This window comes from Scylla paramamosain, chromosome 28 (assembly GCF_035594125.1).
Source record: "Scylla paramamosain isolate STU-SP2022 chromosome 28, ASM3559412v1, whole genome shotgun sequence".
NCBI classification, from domain to species: Eukaryota; Metazoa; Arthropoda; class Malacostraca; order Decapoda; family Portunidae; genus Scylla; species Scylla paramamosain.
Window position 1 is genome coordinate 1,875,602 of NC_087178.1, and position 27,258 is coordinate 1,902,859.

A 27,258-nucleotide genomic window follows, 5' to 3' on the forward strand; every position below is an offset into this window, starting at 1 on the left:
AAGCAGTTCCAGCCGCACTGCGGTTTTATTTGGTTTCTCCAACACAAGATACAAACATGGTTCTGTGCGGATCCTAGTTACCTCATTACTTAACTGAAATATTTGTGACAAAACAAGGACTGAAGGAACAACCATGTGGAGTAATGACACTTCACTCACAGGTAAGATCAAGGAAAAGATCCTGTAATAGCCACGTGATTTAAGACTATGCGAAGCTCTGCCTTAAGCTTAAGCTTAAGCCTCCTTCAAGTAACGCTCAGAAAACCTCGCCAGCATAGCGGCAACCAAACTGCACCACTTTTCTCAGGACAGGTCAACGCTATTTCGACAGTCATTAATTAGCTGAGAGCTTGCTAGCAAGTTTATTATGACCCTATAATACTTTGCTTTTTAATTCCCTTTAAGACAAAACTGTAGATTATATTGTCTGTCTCCTTCCTTCTTTCCTTCCTTTGGCCCTACGTGGCATGAAGGGTGGACGACCAGCCTTATCACATATGGAGTGGAGAACCCGCGCGATGGCCTCAACGACAGCTCGGCAGAGGAGGGGCAGGCGCCCCCGGAGTTGCCGGAATGGTTGGTGAAGTTGGACCTGGCAACCACTCTTCTTATGAATTTTAACACAGTCACCCTCATGTTGGGCATGGGCGCCGCCACCTACTGGAAGGAGGTGACTTCTCTCTTTTACCATGAATGTGTGCCTTCTGTACATTTTTGTCTGTCGCTGTGATACATTTTCACCTTATTCACTTTTTTTCTTTCAGTTTTGGGAGCATATGAGACGTCCATGGGCGTGCCTCGTGGGAATGACATGTCAATTCGTGCTGCTACCTGCCGTGGGCTTCGGTCTATGCCTCGCCTTCCATCTACTGCCGTACGAAGCTCTGGGTGTCCTTATTCTTACCTGTTGCCCAGGCGGAGCGTTTTCAAATTTCTTCACTTTCTGGGTTGACGGCGATCTCGCTCTCAGGTTAGTGTTTCATTAACCTTTGGATGACAACGCTGTTGAATGAGGGAGTGTGCATGTGGCAATGTTGAATAAGTATCTATGGCGTGGTGTTGCAGTATTATGATGACGGCGCTGTCCTCCATGCTGGCGTTTGGGGTAATGCCACTCAACATTTGGCTCTACTCCTCGCGCTGGACAAATCAAGAATTGCAGGTCCCTTACGTCAAAATCCTCATCAGCTTGGTTATCGTCACATTGCCAGTCGTCGCCGGTATGGTGATCCGTCACTGTACCAGGAAGTGGGCTAATCACATTTCCAAGGTAAGTCTCGTCTGTATTAGCCACAGTCCTTTGTTCTCTTACATGAACCAGCACTTAAATATATTCGATTCATGAAAATTACCAAACATAATGAGAAAAGAAAATGTTCAGACAGTAAAGGAACAAAATTAGGTGACCAGATCAGAAAATTCTCCGATTGTCACATTCACAAGATCAGTGTGTGGCATGATAGGTGTGCAGCGTGTTGGGATGGGCTGGAGCCCTCACCTGTGGGGCACTCCTCATGCTCAGATACTGGACTACAATCGTAAGGTCCTCCATATACCTCGTCATCATCGCTGCACTTACACCCCTCTCAGGGTTTCTGGTGGCATACATTATGGTCAAGGCCCTCTGTTTTGTAAGTATTCCCCTGCTTGTGTAATCTTACTACCGCTTCTACACTTGATGCTATAATATAAGAAAGAAAAGAAAAGATCTCACTCTGTAATGGTTGTTTTCTTTATGATCACCTTCAGAGCCACAAGATCTGCCGGACGGTGGCTATTGAGACGGGTTGCCAAAACATGGTGGTGGCAACCAGCATCATCCTGCTCTCCTTCACTGACCCAGAGGTGACACTCTTAGACACACCAAGATTAGATCGTTATTTTCTTGTCTCTCCTTTTAATTACTTCTGTAATGCTTTAACATCCTTTTAATCTAGGTTTTCCTTTCATATATACTGCTTTGTTTAGGTGAGAGGTCAGATGGTGCTGTTTCCCGTGCTGTACGGACTGTGCCAGCTGGCAGAGGTTCTGGTGGCCACTGGACTGTTTCAGATGTGGATCTTCGCTCACCGCCACGACGTAACGGAGGAAGAAATTACCTCTGTCGTGGATACTTCTGTGCTCACCAGCATCCCCGTTCCCGCCCACAAACTGTCCCAGGTGATTGTTCAGCTGGATCAAGTGAAGTGACTGAAGTTATATATACATTTGACATAAAAGGAGTTGTAACAATGGTGTATCTTGTGTGTTCAGGCCAGCATGAAGCAGATGGTGGACTATTCGACGGTGCCTAATGTGTGCAACGGTCTAGGACCCCCTCGCCGTTATCAGGAAACCTCTGGGTACTGCACCTCTACCTCTATCAACTACACACACTCCTCTGCATAACCATCCCTTCTTTTCAATAACACTCAAATGAACATTCCTGGGGTGTCCTTTACAAAGAATCTCAAGTAAAAAGTTTGCCTCAGTTGTTGCTAAAATAGCTTCCATGAAATCCAGTGGTCTGTGTTGGGTATGTCAGTTTTTCTCCCTACCAGATTTTGGGTGTACAGATGTCTCATCCATTCTTGTAAGGAATGCCACTCGTGTTAGAGGTTGTGGGGTCCTCACTCTTGTATTACGATGAGGTCAAAAGTTTTTTTTTTTTTTTTTTTTTGTCCTTTCAACTCTATTTCTTAAACTGACAATCCTTACTCTTATCCTTTCAAGGTTACTGTCCTTTGGATCTACTAAGTGCATAATCATACCTCCTTCTTCCCACGGTCTCACAACACGAGACATTTCATATATGCTTCCAGTTTTATTCTGTTCACCCTACTGATTCGAGAATCAACCAATAACTTCGTTCTTTCAGCCTTTATAAGTCTTGGAACATCGAGATATCTCTAGAGCTAAATTACCCTCCTTTTTCCAGTCATCCCATTACATACTTTTAGGAAGAGATGACAGAAGAGTGACTTTTTTTTTATCAGTTGGCCAGTCAAGAGAGAGAGAGAGAGAGAGAGAGAGAGAGAGAGAGAGAGAGAGAGAGAGAGAGAGAGAGAGAGAGAGAGAGAGAGAGAGAGAGAGAGAGAGAGAGAGAGAGAGAGAGAGAGAGAGAGAGAGAGAGAGAGAGAGAGAGAGCAGGATAACGAAATATGTATTTTAGGTTATGAGCTTGAGATACTTTTTCCTTATGTCAGGTATTGGCGGTTCCCAGACATCGAAGAATGGCGTGAGCCTGAGGACAACCAAGCTTTCCTCCTCCAGCCCTCAGAAATACTGTGGGATGATCGGACTCCTGGCACTCCACCTGTGACCCCAAACCGGTTCAGCCCTCATGACCTAGAGTTCACGACCGACTACCCCCAAGAAGACTCAACTGATCTCGATCCATTTTCTGATAGCGTGTTGGAGAGTGCTCGCAGCTATGACTCTGATGGACCCTGCAGTCCCACCCTCAGTAACAAAGGTGTCCCAAACATGTTTCCTGTGACAGAAAGTGACTTCCAGAATAATTTTCTGTCAGACGGGGAGGATTCCCCCCTGCCCTATGGCAGCCCTCTTCCCTCTGGCAGAAAACAGCTGGACCGTACACATGTAGAGTGCAGTCCAGCCAACACCTCACCCACGTCTCCCCCTAGTCCAGAGCCGCACGCCCGTCCATTCACCTTTTATCACCGAGACGTTCGTCTCGGGCAGACACAACAATTCAGTACGTTTGGGAGAAAATAGTGAAGCAGTTCAGAATGATTATTTTCATATGAATGTGTTGTTTGTTCGAACAAAGGGAGAACTATAAAGTTAAAGATGTGGACGTGAAGTGGATCAAGGATGAGTTTTTTGTTGGGAGGGTCTCCATCGCGCATCAGTACCGTGACGCCACAGAGTGACATAATAGAGGGGACAGTATGACAGTAAAGAAATTTACGTGGGAAATATGAGTGATTGCGCGGATGTCATTTAGAAGCTTCGGGCTTGGTAGCTGGTTGGTATACAACTGTAGCTTAGCGCAAATTATGAGGTAGTCCTCTAATTCCAGGCAGGCACAGCAGCCAGCCTGGACATTATCAGCATTTGACACACATGACACGCAGACACACAACTGAACTATGATGAGACACTGCACTCGGGAGGAAAGAAAAGGAAAGGGAGAGTAGGGCGCCTGCTCCCTTCAGATAATAAATACACGGACAAGAAAATAGAATACTGTGCATGAAACTCGTCCGTCACACAAGAGTAGCAGCAGGCAGAGCCACAAATGCTCTTATTCACGTACCAGGCTTTCTTTAACCTCTGGCCTCCCATAGGACCTTAGACTGAATACTACTACTACTATTACTACTTCTACTACTACTACTACTACTACTATTACTACTACTACTAATAATAATAATAATAAGCGTGATATAGCAAAAAATCTCATCCTTAAGTATAAATAATCCTCCTGACCACCACCGGCGCTGGATCAACAGACTGGCACACATCACAGTCAGCAACAATAGCGTGCACCTACCGCTTGGTAACCTCAGGAATTACTCGCTTCTTGAAGTAAAGTGTGTGCTTTATCCCTGGATGACCAGCAGTGTGATGAATTTCCGTGATCTTGTCAGTATTGGTTACCTCGCTGCTGGCAGCACATACAGGATGCTCAGCTGTAAGGTGGGTGGCGGAAGCTTTCAGCCAACGCTGTGGCACATGCGTCAGACTGTCTGCCTTGTTGTTGATGGAAGGTACAAGGGTAACAGACAACTGAAGGCCGCACTCCTCGATCAGCAACAGCACTATCCCAATTGTTCTTCAAATGAGCATCTCGCTTGCCGCTTTGGCCTCAAGTCTACTCCTTCCTGAGATGCCATCAAAGATCCAGCTTTGTACCGCTGACGAGCCTGTGAGTACTTTCACCTTCTTGATCCTCCAAGCCAGTACGAGATTCAGCCCTTTAATGACAGCATCTAACTCCACCATATTGATATGGCTCGATTTATCCTTATGCAACCAGCTGGCATTCTCAACAATGCTCCCGTTTATCTCTATAGCCACACCAAGTGCTATAGAGCTGGCATCCACCCTAACCCTGGCCTCGTCGCTGGTGACGCTCCATCGTCCTCGTACGGGATCACTTTTCCTGATTTCTTTGACAGCTTCTTCGAGGAGTGTCCTTATTTCTCAGTTGATAATATCGTCCCATTTTTCTGTGACGTCGTTGGCTCTTAGCTTGATGAAGGCCCTTTGCCACCCGCAGCCAGCCGCACACAGGGTAGTGGCCAACCAGCTTGCCGCAACCTAACCTAACCCACCGTCGTACTTCGAAATCAGCTTCAGGTTGAACTTGCCCTCCATACTGCCTAGATAGCTTGTGGCAGTAAAGAAAGAAGTCTTGTCAGCTTTTCCTCTTTAATTAAAACAAATAATATGAATGCAGCACGTCTACAGTTGGAGTAATAGCAAGGACAATGAGCGGAGTGGCTGCTCAGGTAGAGGTGAGGGCAGGTGTTCCAGTGGGTCTCAGGTGGGAACTCAGCTCGTCCCCTTGCTCCAGAAATGTCCTCACCTTCGTGGCTGACCTCACTCCCATCGGCGCCAAAGCTCCTGCTTTACAGCTGGACTAGCCCACAAGCAGTTCACCCCAACAGTGTAATTACACTAACAAATACATAAGGAATCAACAGTCCGCCCAATGACTTGAACAAGGTTACATATGCTTACACCAGCCCGTCTCTCCTCTCATCTCTCTCTCTCTTTCATTTTTCCCTGCTCTGTACTCTCACTTCTTTCATTTTCCTTTCTACATAGACTAACATTGTTGCAGGCAACAATAATATATATATATATATATATATATATATATATATATATATATATATATATATATATATATATATATATATATATAATGCTCAATAGGGATAATAGGCCAATAACATTAATGGCTTGGTCAGTAACATTAATCTAACCTGATTATTAATCTTACTGTTCAAAATTCTCTTGCCCAATAATGTTCATGGTCTATTATACCTAATGAGCACTATATATATATATATATATATATATATATATATATATATATATATATATATATATATATATATATATATATATATATACACACACACACACGCAGTGGAACCTCAGTTACCAAACACCTCTTTTTTTAATAAAATTTTGAATTTGTTATTGCTTTGGTTGCAGTACCATAATTTGGTTTTAGAACAAAGTTACTAGATTTCAAATATAAAGACATAGTAAAAGCTGTCGTTTATTACTAATTTATAGTTTCCATAAATATTTACTTCATTTTTTTTATATTTGGAGAAGAGACACAGAGCATTAAGACTAATTCAATCTTTGAAATAAGGTAAATGTGATCATGTTCAAAAGCCTCGATATAAACAAACAGTTTTCAGAGCTCAGGAGTAATTCCAAGTCACCTGTGGCTCTCTCTATTATCTTGAACGTCATCACTACTGCACAACTGTATTTTTTTCCCATTAGCTTTTCCCAGCAGCAAGATGTCCAAGTGTTATGATCATTTTCATAACGGCAGTAAGTGGGTTGATCCTCTGTGTCCCTCTGTAAGGCTTTCCTCACTAGATCAGTGACAAAGAGAATACCTGTAGTCTAAACAGTATCTTCTGATGAGTTCTGTCACTAAGTTCATTCCATACATTCTTTCTAGATAAATAATTTCTGATCTGGAGATGTGAAACAGCCAGGTTATGAGAGCATCTGTCATAAGTCCCTAAGTCAGGATAGACTGCCATCTGGGAACAGATTAATCTATTTTACTTTGATTCCCATGGCGAAAAAAGTTTCAGGTTTTAAATGGCATTCAGGAACAAATTAAGTTAAAAAACCGAGGTTCCACTGCATATATATATATATATATATATATATATATATATATATATATATATATATATATATATATATATATATATATATACACATACATACATACATACACATACTCGTGTTTAAATTAATGCACTATTTCCTACATCAACTGGAGCAAGCACTCCTTCCCTGCATTTAAATTTGATTTTTGACCATTCCCATTGGGATCATCATGGCAAATCACCCATCTCCATCTTATTCTGTCTTACACCCATCATCCATGTCTTCCTTCTATGCATTCATTAAGCTTCTTGATTTTGATCTCTGGCCTGGTGGATCCTTCTCATGCCATTTTGGGATCTCATTATGAATAAACCTGTATCTTTATCAAGCTTCATAGGCATACAAAAATTCTAGTATTTATTGAGTAAGACAGATTCAGGAAGACCAATACAAAATAGGGAATATCCACAATAATAAAATCAAGTATAAATATAATCCTCACTACATTTCCATTGCTGACAGTTAGGCAACAGGTGAAACTATAAAAGACTTGCAGTTGTATTCCCACTATATAACACATTAGGCTACAGAATCACGAGAATGAGTAACATTTTGGTAGCATTCACATTTCCAAACATGGTAAAAGAGAAATGAGAAAAGGGGAATATTTTTTTTTTTTTTGTGTAACACAGAAATGAGTTATTTATTGTTATGATACATGGTGCAGCTGATCCCCATAAAGTGAAGACAGGAATACTTTCTCTTTTCTTTTGGGGGCCAAGGGGCTAAGAGAGTGGTATGGAGTGTGGATGTGAAGCTTGTGTGCTTTGACTTGGTTATCCCTATTTTTTGGGGAGACAGCCTTAGTATAAGTATGTATATTAGATGGTCAATGATAGAAAAGCTATTGTAAATACAGAATGGCAAGAACAATACTATCATTCAGGGAATGATAATGAAGCTGGAGGTCTTGTGTATTCTTAAAAACACCTTAGTACCTTAATAACTAAAATAGTTAATCCTTTATATGTACATGGCACCTCATTCCTTACCATAATAACAGGCATCTTGATGGCCTTAATTCTAATTCTTGTTTGTCATAATATATCAACAATTATGCGTTATATAAAATACTTCTCTGACATGTATCAGTATCAAGTTATGATTATATATAGATATATAGTTATATTTTATGCAACAATAAAGAGGCTATTTAAAGTTAAGCATATTAACTGTGAGTTCAGGTTAACCAAGCCATAATAGTTATTTGTGCAAGTAATACATATATGTACAAATATTATAAGGGTAAAATATGTACCATGTCTATTTAGACTTGGTAGTCCTGGGGCTGCATTGCATCAGGGTCCCAGGCTCGTATGTTAGCCAGTGCCTTGTTGAGTTTGTTGCACCACACCATTCGCTCCTCCTTGCTGTCTGCAGACAACAGCATCCTGAAATTATCAAGTATGGTAATGTAATGTGCAAAGCACAACTTGAATGATACTAATATAAAGAAGTAATGGTTGAATGTTAATAAGACATACGCTGCTGACATCAAAACCATTTGTTTGTATACGCTACTTTTAATCCCCCCCCCCTCTGCATTGTTCTCTCTCCTGTACCACTTTCTCAGCCTCATGTCGATGATCCTCCAACAGAACCTCCTGTTCTCCACCTCTTATCTTTCTTTCTTTCTTTTTTTTTTTTTTTTTTTTTCCATTTGCTTCTCTTCTTAGTTTATTTATTGTGGCTCTTTTCTCTGGTCCTACCTTTTTTTTATCCACAGTTGTTTGTACTCTTCAACTCTGGCCAATTTCCAAGCTTTGCCTATTATTTCTTCAGCTGCTGCTTGTGACCTAAACCTGATTTTAATGGGATGCTTTCCACCCTCAACATCTCTGCCTAATCTTTGAATTTGTTCAATCTCTTTTGTCAGCAACTGATCGTGTATTATCTCCACCATTTTATCCACACACTTCTTTTCCTTCTTTTCTCTTTCATACCTCTGTGGTACACAGTTCATATTTACCAAGTACACCTTGTGTACTTGGTAAATATGGATTTGAAGATTTTACTACAGTACAATGCTCAGGGAAACACAGGAATTGGCTGCCACTGTGGAACCCTGCCATGGCTATTCCCTTTGCCAAATTTTTAGGAAGAGGCTTCATATGGGAAGAATGAGATTGTGAAATTTTAGTGACTTAGATGAATGCAGAGTTCTGAAAAAGAGATATAACAGTAATGGGTGATACAAATACTCTTCCACTGTGGCCATCCTTTGAGGGAGTTCTTAGAACAAGCACTGGATACAGATGAGCAGGTAAAATAATTTGGCCTGAGGAATGATGTCGACCAAGTATATATACGTACTTTGTTACAACTGAAGATCCTTTCACTTCCTGCACTAAGTTTGTTGCATCTCCTGGATGTGCAGGTCGTAGAAGGGTGAGTTGAAAAGTGTGTTGTCGGGCACAGACATCACGTGACACCAGTTCAATATGTCGTGTCGTGCAGGAACGGAGGTCCAGTTTTCCTGATGCCTCCTGAAGATTACTAAGTATTAATATATTGTTCTATTAAAATAAAGGGGCAGTGATGGTTCATGTAGAAAAAGATGAAATACAGATCTCTGTTACTTATTACAGATGACTGCTCAAGGACCCACCTTCCTGGTTTCATCATCAGGATACCTCCAGAAGCGTAGGTGCATTCCACTCAATACACACCATCGCCTGTTCCATGCTCCATAACCACCCACATCCTCAAACATAGTGAGGAAGCCACGCTCAGTGATGCCTCCTTCAAAGCTACAGTTCACATGCATCAGCAAGTGTCCATCTAATGGTGAAGAATATGGTACCTGCAATACAAGATCACGAAATTTCATAAGCTTAGGTTGAGTTCATAATGATTGTATTTATGTTGTAGTGTGTGTCTATATCCAGAGCCAAGGAAGAAAACTTCAATCATAATTGATGCATAAATAAAGGGAAGTCTATTTATATATAAACTTTTCAAAGGCACTACTCATAATGAATAAATATGCCTTACTGGTCATGATACTGCATTCATGAGCAAAAATAGAATGTGTGCAAGAACAGAGAGAGAGAGAGAGAGAGAGAGAGAGAGAGAGAGAGAGAGAGAGAGAGAGAGAGAGAGAGAGAGAGAGAGAGAGAGAGAGAGAGAGAGAGAGAGAGAGAGAGAGAGAGAGAGAGAGAGAGAGAGAGAGAGAGAGAGAGAGAGAGAGAGCTAGCTTTCATATTCATATCCACCTTTTCAAGAGTCCAAGCATTCCTGGTAAGAGTGCAAATGTTTAGGTGGGTGAATCCAACCAGTTGAAAAGATGACATGCGAACAGCAAATGGTCCCCCAGGAGACTGGACAGATGGGGAGGCTGTTCGAGACTCATGTTTGTGCAGCTTCTTTAAGGGAGTCAGCTTCATACGACTCTGTTCCTGTAAATGTTAAAGAATCTTTTACACACTCAAATATAGAACAAAAAAACATAAACATCCTATAGACAAAAATTTTTATTTAGTAATTTATTATCTATTACCTATAAAGAACTGGGCAATTGTGATATATTTCTGGTGGTTGTTCCTCAAGAAATGTGAAGCAACAGTGATTCTGATAAAACTAGAAAAGACAATGATGCACCTTCTTCATATTCATCTGGCGAGGTTCCTGAGTGCAGAGAGCATATACTTCGAGAGTGATGTTAAAATCTGAGGTAAGGTGATGGAGAGCCATGAGGTTTGGGAAAGTAACTGCTCCTTCCACTACACATTCTGGTGTTGTCATCAGCTGAGAGGAAATCACTTGCTCCCTATGCTTCACCAAGACCATTAGATGATACAAGTCATCACCTGAAATAGGGGGTATGTATTCCATTTATCCAGAATTGGTATAAAGTTAAATTTCCAATATTCAATAAGACAATAATCTATATAAAAGTCTGTTAACCAGACATTTGTACAAAGGAAGCCATAGACATGGTATACATACTCACATATCTAATTGTATAAGGACTGTGTGCCTTCAAGAATACTTCCTCTATATATATCACTCACCTTTCATTCCTCTTTGGAGAAACTCATGTTTAAGTGGAACTGTTATGTTGCTAATGCTGATTGATCCCATACAGGTGTCTTCGCCTGCCCAACTCTGTTGACCCAAAGCTCCTTCAGCTTTTAGTCTCTGAATAATGAAAAAAAATAAGTGATGACTTATCACATCAATTAAACAAATATATTAGATTTGCAGGGGCAATTAACATTGATAATATTCTGATTAGAGTTGGTTTAATTACCTGGATTTCATTTAGTGCTGACTGTCTTTTCTGGCTGGACAAGAGCAGGAGCTTCTCAGCCTCAACATGCTGTGGGGTGCCCTGCTGCTCAGGCCGTTTAAGAACTACTGACACCGCATTAGATGCCTGAGCTATCACACGCTGCTGCTCTGACACCTTGGAAGTAAGGGTGGAAGGAAAGTATTATAATAATTTTATTTTCTTGTTACTAGACTAAAACCTCCATGAATCAGCAAGGCAACAAAATAAGGACTTTTCTCTTATTTTAATCTTAACCTCAATAGCATTATGATCAGAACCTTTGAGTACCCTTATAATTACTGAGGCAGTTAAAATAACTTATCTCTATCTAACCAATTCTAACCTTTCTGTTCATATTCCCAATTGAAACAACTCTTCTCCCTCTCTTGGTTTTCCCAGGCACTCATTCAGTTTATCCCAATGTTTTCTCATCTCTTCCTTTCTCTTTCCACTTTTGCAATGAAGCAAGACATAATAAATAGCAACACACTGATGAGGAGGAAAACACGACACTTGGGAACTAGTGACCTACCTCCTCCTGCAGCTCCTTGATGCGGGCACTCACAGTTACTGATGGACTAACAGGCTCTGGGGAAGGTGAGTGCAGATCTGGCCGACGAATTATCTGTCGTACTGGAGTGCAGGTTACATCCTGTGTGTATAATAAAAAATAAGAAAAGTAGAACCCAGGAGACAATCCAAAGAATTGATCTATGAAATGAGATAATGATGTACCATATTCAATTAAAAAATCTCAAGACTTTGCCAATAGATAAGTAGAAAATCAAAGAAACAAAGCTCCATAAAAGGGATATACTTAGCAAAAAAAAAAAAAAAAAAAAAAAAAAGATAAATACAAGCAAGACCATAAATAGTGGCAGATTGTAAACAATACTGTTGGTGGTTTAAGGTAACCATCCCATCAGTAACAAAATAACAATAAAATGTATTTTACTTACCACAATATCAATACTGTGTTGTATTTCCCTTCCTTATAATTTCTTGTAGACAAAGAGGAAATGAGTCAACTAGCCTTGCAGTTTATTTTTTGGGAGACTTTCCCACACTCACTGCAATGCAGCTTTTAGTTTCAGCAGTGAACTAGTGTCCTCCTTCTTGATCTCATTTTCAGAAAAGATCACAAGTTCTTGATAGGATTAAGATCAGGACTGTTGGCAGGCCAATCCTTGATATAATCTAACACACAATTGTCAAACCATTCCTTTACTTGCTTGCTCATGTGGCAGGGAGCCCCATCCTGCATGAAACAGCCTGCCTTGTACTTCTCATAACACTCCTCCAAATTGTCATATAACAATTCTAAGTACCATAAATAAATAAAGCCAACACCATGATGTGTAAGTGCTCTCCAAACCATAAGTGAATCAGGATGTTTTACCATACTTAATGTATTTTGGGTCGTACCAGTCAGATCCTCTTGGCCTATGCTCTCTTACAAACTGTGTCCAAGATGCTGAGAAAACACTTTCATCACTCCACAGTATAGAACATATTTTGTCTATGGGCCACTGAATTTATTTCTTGGTGAAACTAAGCCTGTTTGCAATATGCTGCTGAGTTAGCAAAGGTTTCCTAGCAGCAGTGTGGGAAGGGAGATCAAGCTGTTTCTGACAGTAACATGACACTGACCTTTGAGAAATTATGCTTGCACAATTTCTCAGAATTGAAACAACTTGCCACCACCCACAACACATAGATCATTGACCGTTAATCTTCATAGCCTAGCTGATGGATCAGTGAGCGGAAACGTTGCCAAATTGTTAATTAAAAAAAATGTGTTCCTACCAGCCACACAATAGATAAAATGTTACCGCACTTTACAACATCCGCCACCATTTATGGCCTTGTCTGTATATAGCAGTGTATTTTCAAGTGAATAACTTACTGGCTTCTGCTTCCTGTACATGGAGATAGAGTGGGCAAGAGTAACATCCTGTTCCTCTGTGTTGTGACTGGGAGGCGTGTCATTGATCTTTGGAGTCTTGTAAACATTCTGGGACTGGCAAAGAAATTGTATGATTATTTTTATAATGCATGTAAAATCATATACCCATCACTATCACACTTCACCTAATCCATTCTTAAGACTGTTGATCAAGGAAAGGAAATGTCAAATGAGACACCAATAAAAGATTTAAAGATTAGATGGATACATAATAGTTCTTAAGTCCCTGTTAACTTAAAATTGCCATTTGCACTCACCACGTTGCCCTGTGAGCACTGTCTCTTTGGTGGTGTGGGTGACAGATCGTCATCCAGGGCTTCATCAATAGCATCATCAATGGCATCAAGAGCCTCCAAAGTGCTTTCAGACATGGCACGATTTACCTGAAATTACAATTTACTGTCAATGTTGCCATAATCACCACAAAGAATAGAATCAGTCACATTCTCAAACCTCAAAGACCCAATCACATTAGGTCCAGACTTACACAGGTCTGAGAGTATGCACTTTCTTCAATCATGGACAGTGGCCTTCTGGATCCAGTGTTTGCAGCTTTCTGGATTTTCTGTCCCAGACTCTCCATAGAAGTACATGTTAGCACACTCTCTGCAAAACTGCAATATGACTTCTTTAATATTCTGTATTTCATAGTATCATAAATATGTATACATGACAAAATTATGTCTCATGAACAATGCTGAGCAATCAAAAATAATAGTAACTAACTAAACATCACTTACAGGCTTTCGTCTCAGCTCCAGATGCACACTGTTACCAATCTACCAATCTCCTACTTAAAACAGACAGGAACATGCAATCAATAAATAATTCATTTTCAGTTTAATGCACCAAAGAAATGAGCTTCTTGATAATCTGCATGCTCTTTTGTTGCACTGAGTCATCTGACTTATTCTAGATTCTAGGTATCACTTTATCAAACCAAAACTGCTTGAAATACATTCATCACACTTCTCTGTTATGATAAGAATTAGACTAACAAGATGAAAAGACAGATGCTAAGCACTCATTTGTATGCAGCTTCAAAAATACCAAAGCAGAAGTGGTCTAAAAAGGAAATTAGTATCTACGCAACAAATAGAATCACTAAGAATACTGATTGACATACATTACATACATAAAACTTGTCATACCTAGAATCTGTCTCCTCATCTTGACTGTCAGGAGTTTCTGAGCGAGACTCAATATCTGAGAGTGATGGGTACAGGAAACCTGGTTTCTTCTTTGGTGTGAATGCTTTCCTTGCAGGAGGGCAAACATCTGGGGGCAACATCCTATTATATACATACCTAGAATCTTTGACATCTTCATCCTGACTGTCTGGAGCCTCAGAGTGGGACTCAATGTCTGACAATGAAGGATAGATGCAACCAGGTTTCATCTTTGGTACAAATTCTTTCTTTGGAGATTGACGAACTTCTGTAGAATGGAAATAAAGAAATAAAATAAGAATCCTAATTCTAAATGTTGACAAGTCCAAATGATGAATTTCTGTAGAATGGAAAGTAAGAAATAAAATAAGAATCCTAATTCTAAATGTTGACAAGTCCAAATGATGAACTTCTGTAGAATGGAAAGTAAGAAATAAAATAAGAATCCTAATTCTAAATGCTGACAAGTCCAAAGAACTAGAATTTATGACAAATTTAAAAAGTATTTCCTATTTTAGTAGAATTAGGCCTACTTGGTGGGGGTAACTGGGTGTGTTTGGCAGTAGCATCCTGAAGGGGTGGGGCTTCTGGGATTTGGTCCCTGTAGAGGCGAGGAGGTTTGGGGGGTCCAGGCATGTTGTCCTGGGAAGAGTCCTCAGAGGTGGATGACTCGCCAATTGATTCATCACTCTCCAAGTACTCTGATTCAGACTCCATGTGGTATCTTGGCTTCTCATCTTTACATAATTGGCAAAAAAGAAGTCATTATAAGCAAGGTTGTGCCAATGATGTTAGCAATAAGTGTTTGGGAAAAAAAAAGTACCATCATTGTGCTAATGATGTTACTAATGTGTTGCAAAAATAAAAATGTGTACAGACATCAAAAGAAAATATAATTACTTAATGACTGATGTTTGTTTTCACTGAAGTTTGATTTGGGCATTTGCTTTGGCTTCTTGAACCTGTTTAGCAGAACTTCCATCTCCTGCTGCCGTTCAGCTCGCACTTTTGAGGAAATGTCATTGTCCTGCCAATTGTCTTCGATGTGTTCAAAGGTCTTCCTTTGTTGCTCAAAGTTAGTGACACTTTTCTTATCATCAGATATGTGCTTGTCATCTGTAAATATTTATGAGAAAACAAGAAGTATGTTTAGAATTTAAACCTAAGAAACCACTTTGTCTATTGAACTGCTTGACATAAAGAGAAAGAATATAATAAAATAGATTGAGGAGGGGTTTTGATACTGTGCAAGGTACGTGATAGATTGTTAAAGTGAGTTAAACACTTTTCTGTAAATAGTAGAGCAAATATTTGGGTGAGTGAATGCTTTTATATTCAAGAAGGACTTTGGCTGTGATGGTGATGGTGTTGTAAGTGAAAGGATAGGAAAAATGTTGGTTAAAGGTTAAAGCCTGGTGATAGTGATGATTAATTTAAGTTACAAAATAGTTCTTACTCTTCTGGGTCACAGGTCCATGGTGTTCAAATGTAGAGGCAGCTTCTGATGCCATCCTCTTGGGTGGTCTTTGCACAGGCTGGGAATGAGCCACAGAGGAGCGACTGCCTACTTCTTGGTTCCCACCACCACCAATTTGGAGAGCCTAGAAATTTCCAGCCATTATCAGTGTTGTATACAACTTCAACAAAACAAAATTATATATATATATATATATATATATATATATATATATATATATATATATATATATATATATATATATATATATATATTACAGTTAAAATAAGTTAAAGAAAACTTTGCAAGAGAGGTTGGGGTTGGAGAAGTGAAGTAGTGACAGAGAAAGTCAAAAGTTGGAAAGAAGATAAAGAACAACAAAAGGTGGACATAGAGGAGATAATAAGGCAACAGCAACCAGCAATACCATGAAAACACAATAAAGATATAGAAAAAAAAAATTAAAATAATAAAGGAAAAAAATAATCTTGTGAGAAAAGTACAGAGAAAGATGCGTGTGGTGGTATTTGGGGTCAAGGAGAAGAACCTGCCCATGAAAATAGCAAGAGCGAAAGAAGTGAAAAGGATTAAGGAAATCAAAGCAGAAATGGCAGAGGAAGGAGAGACGAAAATTGAACAAATTGAAGAGGTTTACAGGATTGGAAAGTATTAAGAAAATAGAATACGACCAATGAAAATAAGATTCATGTCACAAACAGCAGCAGAACACGTCTTGCAAAGAATGGGAAAATTGGTAAAAGTATGAAAAAATTAATGAAGGAAATATGGATAAAAAGACATGAACGAAGAAGAGAGAAGTAAATTGAAAGCACTGAGAGTAGGGGCCCAGTCAAAAAAACGGTAACAAAAGAACAAGTGAAAAGATTCACCTGGAAAGTTGTAAACATGAAAGTGAGGAAATGGTGGCACAAAGATGCCACACGAGATCACCAAGCAGATGTTTAAAGATTATGTATACTAACATAGATGGTTTGATGTCAAGCCTATTGGAACTTAAAGACTACTTAAGGAACAATAAACCAGATGTGGTATGTTTAACAGAGACCAAACTAAAAGAGGAAATAAAGTTGGGATTTGCAAAGGAAGGATGTAACACATGGAGAAAAGGAAAGGGAGGAGGAGTCATGATATTGGTAAAAGAGAATATTGTTGTTGAGGAAGTGGAATATGGTAATGGAATGGTGGAAACATTGTGTGAATATGGTAATGGAATGGTGGAAACATTGAGTGTTGTGATTAAGATCAAAGGAAGTGAAAAAAGAAAAATTATTGACATACATATCACCAAAAGCTAATGCATGGGAGACCAATAAATATAAAAGCATGCAACTAGAAAGAAGAAATAGTATTGGGAAAATGATAAGGAAAAGTAACAGTGTTCTTAGTAAGCAACATCAACATTAAAGAAATTAACTGAGAGGAGATAGAAGTGAAAGAAAATGTCAGGTCATGGAGCAAAGAACTTATGCAAACCATGATGGTGAATACAATGGGACAGTGGGTAAACAAGCCTATGAGATACAGAGAAGAACCATCACAGTTGGACTTAATGTTTACAAAAGCCCCAGAAAGTAAATCAAGTATACACTGTCTGAGTCCATTGGGAAGAAGCAATCGTGTAATAATAGAAATAGTACCACAGGAGGAAAAAGTGTTGTACAGGAAAGAACAATACAGAAATGGGAGACAGAACTATGCTAAGGCACACTTTGCAAAACTTAATAAATTTTATGTAAAAATTAACTGGAAAGAGTTATTTGAAGGTAAAGTAGTGCAAGAAAATATGAGATATTTTTGAGCAAATATAGAGGGGGTGCAATAGTTTGTACCAAGTTATAAAGTGACAATTGGGAAACATGAATGGTATAATGCCAGGTGTGTAGAAGCAAAAAAGAAAAAGGACAAGGCAAGAAGGAAAATGATGAGACAACTGAACAGAAATGCCAGAGAAGAATACAGAAAGGTAAGGAATGAATATAGTAAAATAAGAAAAGAAAAAACTATGAAAGTGACATAGTAAGAAAATGCAAGGAAAAACCTAAACTCTTTTACACATACATAAATGGGAAAATGAAACATAAGGATAACATAAACAAGTTAGAAAGGAAAGGAAGAATTTATGACACTGAGGAAATGAGTGAACTAAAGGATGAGATTCTTCAAATCTGTGTTTACAAAGGAAACTGAATTTGTGGCATCGAAAGTGGTATCACAGAATGAGGGAATACAGGAGATACAAGTAAAGAGAAAAAAAAATCAAGAAACTGCGGGATGAGCTAGATGTTAGAAAAGCTTTAGGACCAGATCACGTAAATGGATAGATATTAAAAAAATGCATAGAACAAATGGAAGAACCCATATGGGATATAATCAACAGCTTGTTGCGAGAAGTACCAAAGGAATGGAAAAGTCGACATAGTGCCAATATACAAAGGAAGAAATAAAATGGAACCATTAAATTACGGTCCGGTGTCACTAACAAGCATTGTAAGCAAGCTTTGTGAAACAGTAATTAAAGATAGATCGGTGGAATATCTAGATGAAAAGATAATTGTAGAAGAGCAATTTGGATTCAGAAATCTACTGAGCTTCTATACAAGCATAATACATGGAGTGCAAGTGATGGATGGGTTGATGTGGTATACCTAGATCTAAAAAAGTTCCCCACAAAAGCCTTATGTGGAAGATAGAGAATGTAGGACTAAAGGGATCAACATAGAGATAGAGAATTACTTAAAAGGGAGGGAAATGAGAACAGTAATCAGAGACACTAAATCAAGTTGGTGCAGTGACAAGTGGGGTACCGCAAGGATGTGTTGGCACCTATTATGTTTCAAATATATGTAAATGATATAACAGAAAATCTAAATAGTTATATAAACCTGTTTGCTGGTGATGCAAAAATAATGAAAATAATAAAGGATGAAAATGACTACAAGGAGTTACAAAAGGATATTAACAAGATACATGCATGGAGCTAAAGATGGAAACTAGAATTTAATGCCAGAAAATGCCACATGTTGGAAACAGGAAAAAGTAAAAAGAAACCTTCATGGAAGTACAAAATAGGAAGAGAAATAATAATGAAAAGTAATGAAGAAAAAGATTTGGGAGTAATGATTTAGGACACAATATCACCTGAAAGGCACATAAAAGGGATATTCAGCTCTACATACAGCTTGTTAAAAAACATTATGAAAAGAAAAAAAAGCATGATATAACCTACATTGGAATATGCAGTAGTAGTTTGGATGGATTCCACATAGAAAAAAAGATACACAAAAACTGGAAAGATACAGAGGATAGTGACGAAGATGGTACAAGAATTGAAAGGCTTAAGCTATGAAGAAAGACTTGAAGAAATGGGATTACCAGCACTACGAGAGAAGAAAAAGAAGAGACCTGATAACAATGTATAAATTAGTAAGCAATATAGAAATAGACAGAAATGACTTGGTACCACAGATGGAGGAGACAGACAAGGGGACATGGGAAGAAAATAAAGGAGTGAATGTTGAAGCAACATCAAGAAATACAGCTTCCATATAGAACTATTGAAATCTGGAATGATTTGAAGAAGATGTAGTTGCGGCAAACAGTACACACGTTTAAAGAGAAACTGGATAAATATGGTTATGGAAACAGGACAAAATGAGCTTTGACTCGTGCCCTGTAAAATACAACTAGGTAAATATATACATACATTATTATTATTATTATTATTAAACATAACGGAGAAGGCAGAGTGGGACGAGCGCAAGCGCTATAAGTTGCCAGATGACAACCCCCACCCACCTTGACCGTAGAAAGAAGAAAGGAAAAGCAATTAGCACAATAGTAGGATGAAATCAGAGCAGGAGGAGAAAATAGGTTAAACAATTATAAAGAACGCCTCAACGAACTGAGAATTATTAAAACTCACAAAAAAATTCAACAAAAAAAATCAACAATTCTGACTTATTTAATATATGTCAGACAACACGACATATAGTGGAACCTTAGTTACTGTATGCCTCCCTTTCTAATAAATCAGTTTTTGGTGGTAAATGAGTTGCTCCTCTCTCTGTCACTGTAAGGCTTCCCTCATGAGATTGGTGATATACGCAGAGAATCCCTGCACAGCCTAAACAATTTCTGATGAGTTCTGTGTTACTAAGTTCATTCAGTAAACTTTTTGGAATAACATTGTGGAACAGCCCTCATGGGCTGCTCCACAATGTTATTCCATTTATAAGCTGCATTTATAAGCTGCAAAGACAGGATGGACAGGTATCTGGGAACAGATTAATCAATTTTACATTTGATTCCTATAGGGAAAATAGTTTCAGTTTCAGAAGATTATGGATTTTGAATGGCATTCAGGAAAAAATTGAGTTGGAGAACTTAGATTCCACTGTGCTGCTATCTTAAATTTTGAGGTTCCACTGTACTGCTATCTTAAATTTTTTTATCTTCATGTCAATCATGTGGTAAACAAAAACAATCCCTTATGAGGGCATGGGATAGTCATATACTATATACATAACAAAAAAGACTATACTGCAAGAATATCTACCTTAGCTGGAACTGGCTGGCCAAATGGAGCCTTAGGGACCAGAGCTCCACCTTGCTTCTTGCTGAAGATGGCAAGACGTTCCTGCACACTCATCTCTGCTGGATCCTTCTGGGGTTCTTGCTTTTCTATAATTATATAAAACTTATAGATATCTACCTACTTAGCTATGTGCACGCACACACACACACACACACACACACAAAGGTATACAAAATTTACATTTAAACCAAGCTATCCACAACTAATACTTGTTCTTCCTTATAACTTTCTTACTTCATTCATTTTAAATTTCTTTATATCTATTCGTCCATTCACAGAACATGCATCCCTAAATATGCATTTGAAACATCTACCTAATCCACTCCCCACTGGTAACTTACTTGCACTGTCAAAAGCTGCAGCTCTCTCTCTAACTGAAGAAGAGAATGGTTGGTCTACAAGAGGCACAGCTTGGGGCATGGGAGCTTCTCCTTTCACCACTTCTCCAACCGGCCCAGGTTTCTGTGGACTTACTTCTCGCCAACGCTTGTGCTCAGATGTGAAATGTTTAAATCCACTCTGGTTGTACCTGTTGAGAGAGAGAGAGAGAGAGAGAGAGAGAGAGAGAGAGAGAGAGAGAGAGAGAGAGAGAGAGAGAGAGAGAGAGAGAGAGAGAGAGAGAGAGAGAGAGAGAGAGAGCTGTTACATTCCTAAAAAAAAAATTGGTGCTATAGTTCCTTTTATAGCTGAAAATCAATACAACCTTGGATGTCTCATGTCCACATTACAGGCTTTGACCTACTTTTCAGGGCTCTTTGGTGGACTTTGGTGGTTCACAGGTGCATGCTGGGAAGCGATTTCAGTGTTGCTAGTAGAGGTCATTTGTTGGCTTTTCACAGGCGAAATAACCTTCTTTGGGCTCTCAATTTTTCTTGGGCTACGAGACCGGTCAGTTCGTTCTGGAGAAGCCTGTCGAATGTGTTGCTCCCAGCGACTCCTCATCTCTCCCACTTTGGATGGGCTAACATCTCGTCTTCGTTCCTAACAATTAACATTACATAAAACTATGATGTGATGGTTTATATGATTAATGTCATAAGAAAGCAGGTAGTAATTATAACATGCTTGCAATGGTAAACACGTGTGTAATAATTATAATGTTAACATACATCATACCTTAATCTTGGATTCAGGACTGGATACACGAGCAAAGAGGCGAGAAGGACTTGACACTGGACTTTTGGGCAGACATGACACAACCACAGGAGGTGGCGGCGGTGGCAGCAAGCAAGTGTTAGATGTTTGAGTGACAGGCAAGCAGGCAGCTGAACTTTCTTGCTTTGTTACTTGGCTGGATTTTTGTGGACTGTTGCTTCTTATAAGTTCTGCAAGACTTATGCTTCTCACCTTAGAAGGACTGGCAGGAGGTGAAGGAATCCTTGTTGTTGAGAAAGGCTTGGATGGACTTCCTTCAGTTGCATTTTTCTGTTGCTCTTTCTTAAAATCATAGTAGAGTTTTGACCGAGAGTCACTTGGGGTAAAACCTTGGGCTTCCTGTCCAAAATAAAAAATAATGAGTTATAAACGGTATCTTTTCATTCCTGTAATTTTTTTTTTCATTCCAATATATATCATGCATTTATCATTCCTTAGGACATGGAAGGTATATATATATATATATATATATATATATATATATATATATATATATATATATATATATATATATATATATATATATATATATATATATATATATATATATATATATATATATATATATATATATATATATATATAATAATAATAATAATAATAATAATAATAATAATAACAACAATAATAACAATAATAATAATAAATAAAAAAATAATAATGAAAAAAATAAATAAATAAAATAAAAAATAAATAAATAAATAAAATAAATAAATTGACAAAATGAACAGATAAATAAAATAAAATAATCTTTTGATGTGTATCATTGGGCTTGACATTACTTAAACAATCCCTGATTTTGAAAACCTTACAACTTTGCACAAAAGATGCCTTTGATAAAGATTGGCATGACTATGACAAGGTATTATAATAATAATAATAATAATAATAATAATAATAATAATAACAAAAATGATGAATTAAATAATATATATATATATATATATATATATATATATATATATATATATATATATATATATATATATATATATATAAAAAGTTGTACTTTAATATCATATATGCAAAGAATACCAGAGAAACTTACCACTACCTGATCTAAAGCATTACTTAGATTGGTCTTAGCTTTGAGAAGTGTCCTAACAGTTGTTAGTTGTGTAGAGTCTGTATTCAAACTTACCAGAGCTTCTTGTAAACCATCATTTAGATTCATCTGCAATAAGTTATACAAGCTGTTATTCAAGCAAAATATTTTAGAAGGATAAGCAAAGAATACCCATTCTATTGCATGCATTTTACAAGTGCAAAACTCTGTGAACAGTACTCCCAACAGTGAAGGCAATCCCTGTACGTATCTATAAGTTCCTCCACCTGTCACATCCACAGCCTGTGAATTTGCTTCCAATCCATATAAACAAAGAGAAGGCTGGCTTTGTTTTACTTTATATTGATGCTGCTATGTGTATACCATTATTTTCCTTACTTATGAGTGTGAATTAGGCTAGCCAAGGCCAAGGGAAAGGAAAAACAAAGATCCTGCTTAACTGCTCCTCCCAAGAAGCAAGACAGGTGACATCCAGATGATGAGGCTAAACTAGTTCTGGAGGTGTCCTGATACTTGCCTTTTTGAAGTATGTATGCATTAAGCAAGTTCAAAAGAGCAATAACCATGAAAATAAAGATGAAAACCACATACATACAAAAAAATTCAAATAGTAACAGGTGGCAAAACCTATGGATAACTTTGTAGTGCACTCTTATACTTATTGCTTCAAATCCTGATGGAATATTTCTATCAAAATTACTCAGATTTTCAGTTTACTTACCAATGAATTTAGCAATCCTCGGTCCCAGAGTAGTTTTTTTGTGGGAGAGGCATTGGTATTCTGGCTTAACTCTGTCTTGCTTGGGGTCTGAAGACTGGATTGAAGCTTGGGATGCTGAGCAATATAAGGAGAGGAAGGTGCCTTAGTGGCTGAAGACAAGGAACCATAGCTTGAAAGAGAAGACTCACCACCACTACTAACACTGCCATAAGATGACGTTGATGATGTGCGGGAAGGGCTTTGAGGGAAATTAGTGTTTTTTGTTAGTTCCTCTACCTCCAGTGGCTCGACTTTATCAGGGTAAGAAGCAAGTAGAGAGCAAGCACCATGCACATCAAACTTTTTTGGTGAAGCAGAGTTCCCCCCTACTGCTACCTGAGAGCCATGACTAGATGAATGATAAGAGTAGTCATCATCCCAATTATTTATTTCTTGACACCTCTTAGCCAGAGAGGTCAGTCTTGGCTTATGAGGGGAAGAGGGGCCTTGCTTCTCTCTGATTTTGACTGGGTGATGCATTTCCATATCTTCTGGCTCCATTCTTGAGTTCCTGTCTGGACTGATGTCAGGTTTTTTGGGGGCCAAGGCAGTTCTAGGAGGCTCAATGTTATCAACAGATGGCTGAAGTGGACTAAGAGCCTCACTGGAGTTACCTATTGTTAAAAAGTAATGTAATAGATTTTAGTAAAAGTTCTATTTGATTCATTTCAGTATAACCAAATATATTTCTTTTTAAGCTGCTCAACCATATAAAAATAATGAATGAAAAAAAAAAAAAAAAAAAAAAAAAAAAAAAACATCAGTATCCTGCCCATCAATACCTGAGTGTAGAGCACTGAGATGCTTCAACCTGGTACGAGTAGAATCTGACATAGACACATTTTCCTTGTCTCCCAATGTTTGGGCCACCGCTGCCCGCCGCGCGTGGCTTCGGGCCATCATCCTCTGTTGAAAACTTAGAGCTTTAGCTTGAAGTATAAAAGAAATGGTAAAATAACCAAAATCAATATATGAAAAAGTTGTAAGAAAATAAAAATAATGGTTCAGAACAGACACAAAAATAAGGGAAAATTTCTCTCTCACCAGTTCCTCTATTCAGGATGATACCATTTTTTTTTCTGGTAAATTTTGGCCTGTTTTGAATTAATCTGCTTTTTGTTTTTCACGCAAATCACTAGTATATTTTTTTTTTTTATTCCCCCAACTCCCATCCCCTCAGAAGTTAATGATTTGTCATAAAAGTGAAAACCAGATTAATAAAAAACAGACCAGAATTTAAAATAAGTAAATAAATAAAATAAATAAATAAATAAGTTTCATCTTCACAAATAAGTAACAGCAGTAACACTCACTCACAATGTACCCCTAGAGAGGCCTGGTTGCCACTTGCCCATGGCCAGCAGCTGGCTGTCATGTAATACCACCTCACCTAACCTAATGAAACTAACGACCTAATCAAACTAATATGGTGTTCAAATTACGCAAAATGAGAAGCTCTACCTGATGAGGAGGAGGGAAAAAAATAAAAAAATAAAATAAATAAATAAATAAAATAAATAACAAAAATAAAAATAAATAATAATAATAATAATAATAATAAAAAGCCATGTTGTGACTAGTGAAAGACTGAAATAGTACAAAAAGTGCTTGGAAGCAAGACTCTTTACTGTCGTGGCTATCCCCTTGAGGAATGGGTAGGAAGCAAAAATTACACAAGATTTATAGATTTACAAATGACATTTTGGAAGAAAGCTAGCTTAAGTCAATGAATCATACTTGAAGTTACTGAAAGTACTCATGGTGGTAATCACATAAAATTCTCAAGCTGAATTTTAGCCCCATAATTATGCAACCGATCCTGACTTCTACCATGTAAATATCTTTCACAAGCATTACTTGATTTTGATTCAACATAATGAGTTTGTTTTTCTTATCTAATCAAACATTTAATTATTTATTTTTGTGTGTTCTCTAGTTATGTATGGGTCTTGTGCATAAGAAAATATAACATTACTATACTTTTCCCATGAATTAATTTAGTTAATGCTACTTCCTATTTCATAAATTCTAATGTCTGAGTTACTAAGCCCACCTGCCTAAATGTTATACACACATGTATGTTTGGATTACATGTTAACTCACATTTAAAAACTATTTATCATACTCCGGGCGCTTTAAATAAAGTTCCCTGACACAGGTAGTGAATAAGATTATCATTAAAAAGAGCACAATTACATTTCGAACCGGTGAAGGATTTTTTTAACCAAGAGTTTGAACGAACATTGATATTAAGAGCGTTCACACTGAAAAACAATATTTAGAACTCCCTTCAAGCACGTCCTTAACATGATTCAAATGGTGAAACTTGACACCACGGGGTGAATGGGGCGGCGGTTGGAACAAATAACGAGGACATTTACTCTTACCACAAGCCCGCTCACATATAGTTTCATTAGCAAATATGCACTCCTCGGATACTAAGAATGCTGCTTATATTAAACTGTATTTTACAGCATGGCGGAAATAAATGGGCATAGATGGTGTGTTCCAGTACTCAAGGAGCACGTACACAGACGCCTCACAACTCCTAACCTACACTTACACCTCGAGATCCTATACCATCTATCTACCCCTCTATACTCTCAATATACACTTTATACATACAATCACCGGTTTATAGTTTGCATTATCAACACACTACGCAGTATCTTCACCAGTCTCCATACACTGAATTCATCTCAGTCACAAGACGAGACTGATAAAAAATATTAATCCTCACAAAACATCTCCTCCGCCTCCCACCATTGATAAATGAGCACCAAGACACAGCCTAAGGCACCACCATACATGTGCTGACTTACCTGCACGAAAGGGTCCGTCATCACGGCAGGAAAAATGGAAAGTGCACAAAAGACTGCAGCAGCTTCTACCTTGTTGACTTACTTTTGGATTTCAAACTGAACCACCCGACGGGGCGGCGGCTGCGCCTGCGCGTCCCGCCTCTGATTGGTGTTGCCAGATGACCCATGTGTTTTCAGGATTATTAAAGTATCCTTAATCATATGAGTGTGAAAATACAGAAATAAAGAAATAATAATACATATGATGAACTAAAACAGTTAGTAATAACACTGCTGCCAAAAAGGACGGCAGATGACTGGAATAGTCAGATATCAAGTTGCTGGGATATCGGACGAAGGGAGTGGTATGTGGGCATGCATGTATCATACAGGGACTGTCACGTGTAGGTATAATGGCTGTATGCAATTTCTTTTTGTTTGTGTTAAAAAAAATCAATAATAATAATAAATAGATAACCAATGTCAGTATTTACCAGTGATTTCTGGCAACTGTTTGTTTATATTGCCAAGGGAGCAGCGGGCAGCCAGCACGTGATTTGGCGGAGAAAGACGAGTGCAAATGATGTATGACGTAAGCGATCTTGCTATTAGTATGTTATTATGAAATGTAATGTCTATATTCTTTAATAATAATAATAATAATAATAATAATAACAATGAGTCGCTCTGATATTCCCTATCCTTCGATTATTTTTACCCTTTTATGGGACTGGCATTTCAGTGGGCATCTTTTTTTTATATTGGATTTTTGTTGCCCTTGGCTAGTGTCCTTCCTACATGAAAAAAAAAAAAAATCAGTGGTGTTGGTTAAGTGTGGGTTAAAGGAAATTATTATTTGCATTAATCGTGTGTATGCGTTATTGTAGGTATACCAGAGCTGGTATGTATAGATAAATTCTTAGCTTTTCTTAAATATTGACTTACAATGTATCTAGCTGAGCCATTCTAAGACTAAGATTGCCACACTTACACCAAGACACACCTCATGTCAGGTGCTTCCTACCTCAAAATTAAATGGTGCTGTAGTATATATACATTGCAATGCTCTAAAAAAGGCAAGTTAATGAAATGTTTTTTTTTTATTATGCTTTTTT

The 27,258-nt window shown here is 38.1% G+C and overlaps 2 protein-coding genes across 10 annotated transcripts; one reads left to right on the forward strand and one right to left on the reverse strand.

The window, feature by feature from the left end:
- LOC135114691 (sodium-dependent organic anion transporter-like) lies at positions 1-9,611 on the forward strand. 3 transcript variants are annotated; one of them, XR_010275631.1, is made up of 10 exons: positions 1-161; positions 474-670; positions 765-970; positions 1,066-1,270; positions 1,464-1,631; positions 1,750-1,845; positions 1,969-2,160; positions 2,254-2,342; positions 3,186-4,873; positions 9,471-9,611. XR_010275631.1 is itself a non-coding variant. In XM_064030589.1 (10 exons), exons 1-10 carry the CDS (start codon positions 134-136, stop codon positions 9,527-9,529), a joined length of 1,752 nt encoding a protein of 583 aa, XP_063886659.1. In that variant the 5' UTR covers positions 1-133; the 3' UTR covers positions 9,530-9,611. The 3 variants fall into 3 exon arrangements, 1 of the variants encoding a protein (XP_063886659.1); XR_010275632.1 differs by having other exon boundaries at positions 3,186-4,644; positions 9,471-9,609; XM_064030589.1 differs by having other exon boundaries at positions 3,186-3,697.
- Positions 7,227-26,321, reverse strand: LOC135114689 (anillin-like). 7 transcript variants are annotated; one of them, XM_064030581.1, is made up of 23 exons: positions 26,165-26,321; positions 24,125-24,248; positions 23,304-23,956; positions 22,565-22,690; positions 21,478-21,855; positions 21,104-21,342; positions 20,703-20,890; positions 20,323-20,447; positions 15,747-15,891; positions 15,191-15,406; positions 14,824-15,027; positions 14,429-14,558; positions 13,609-13,735; positions 13,379-13,504; positions 13,062-13,175; positions 11,688-11,807; positions 11,135-11,290; positions 10,896-11,022; positions 10,483-10,691; positions 10,098-10,280; positions 9,491-9,685; positions 9,196-9,368; positions 7,227-8,273 (listed from the first exon to the last, which is right to left on the reverse strand). In XM_064030581.1, the coding sequence occupies exons 1-23, from the start codon at positions 26,183-26,185 to the stop codon at positions 8,150-8,152; spliced, it is 4,203 nt and encodes a 1,400-aa protein (XP_063886651.1). In that variant the 5' UTR covers positions 26,186-26,321; the 3' UTR covers positions 7,227-8,149. The 7 variants fall into 7 exon arrangements, with proteins under 7 accessions (XP_063886651.1, XP_063886654.1, XP_063886656.1 ...); XM_064030584.1 differs by having other exon boundaries at positions 22,658-22,690; positions 26,165-26,305; XM_064030586.1 differs by having other exon boundaries at positions 21,709-21,855; positions 26,165-26,305.
- Positions 26,322-27,258: the final 937 nt, after the last annotated feature.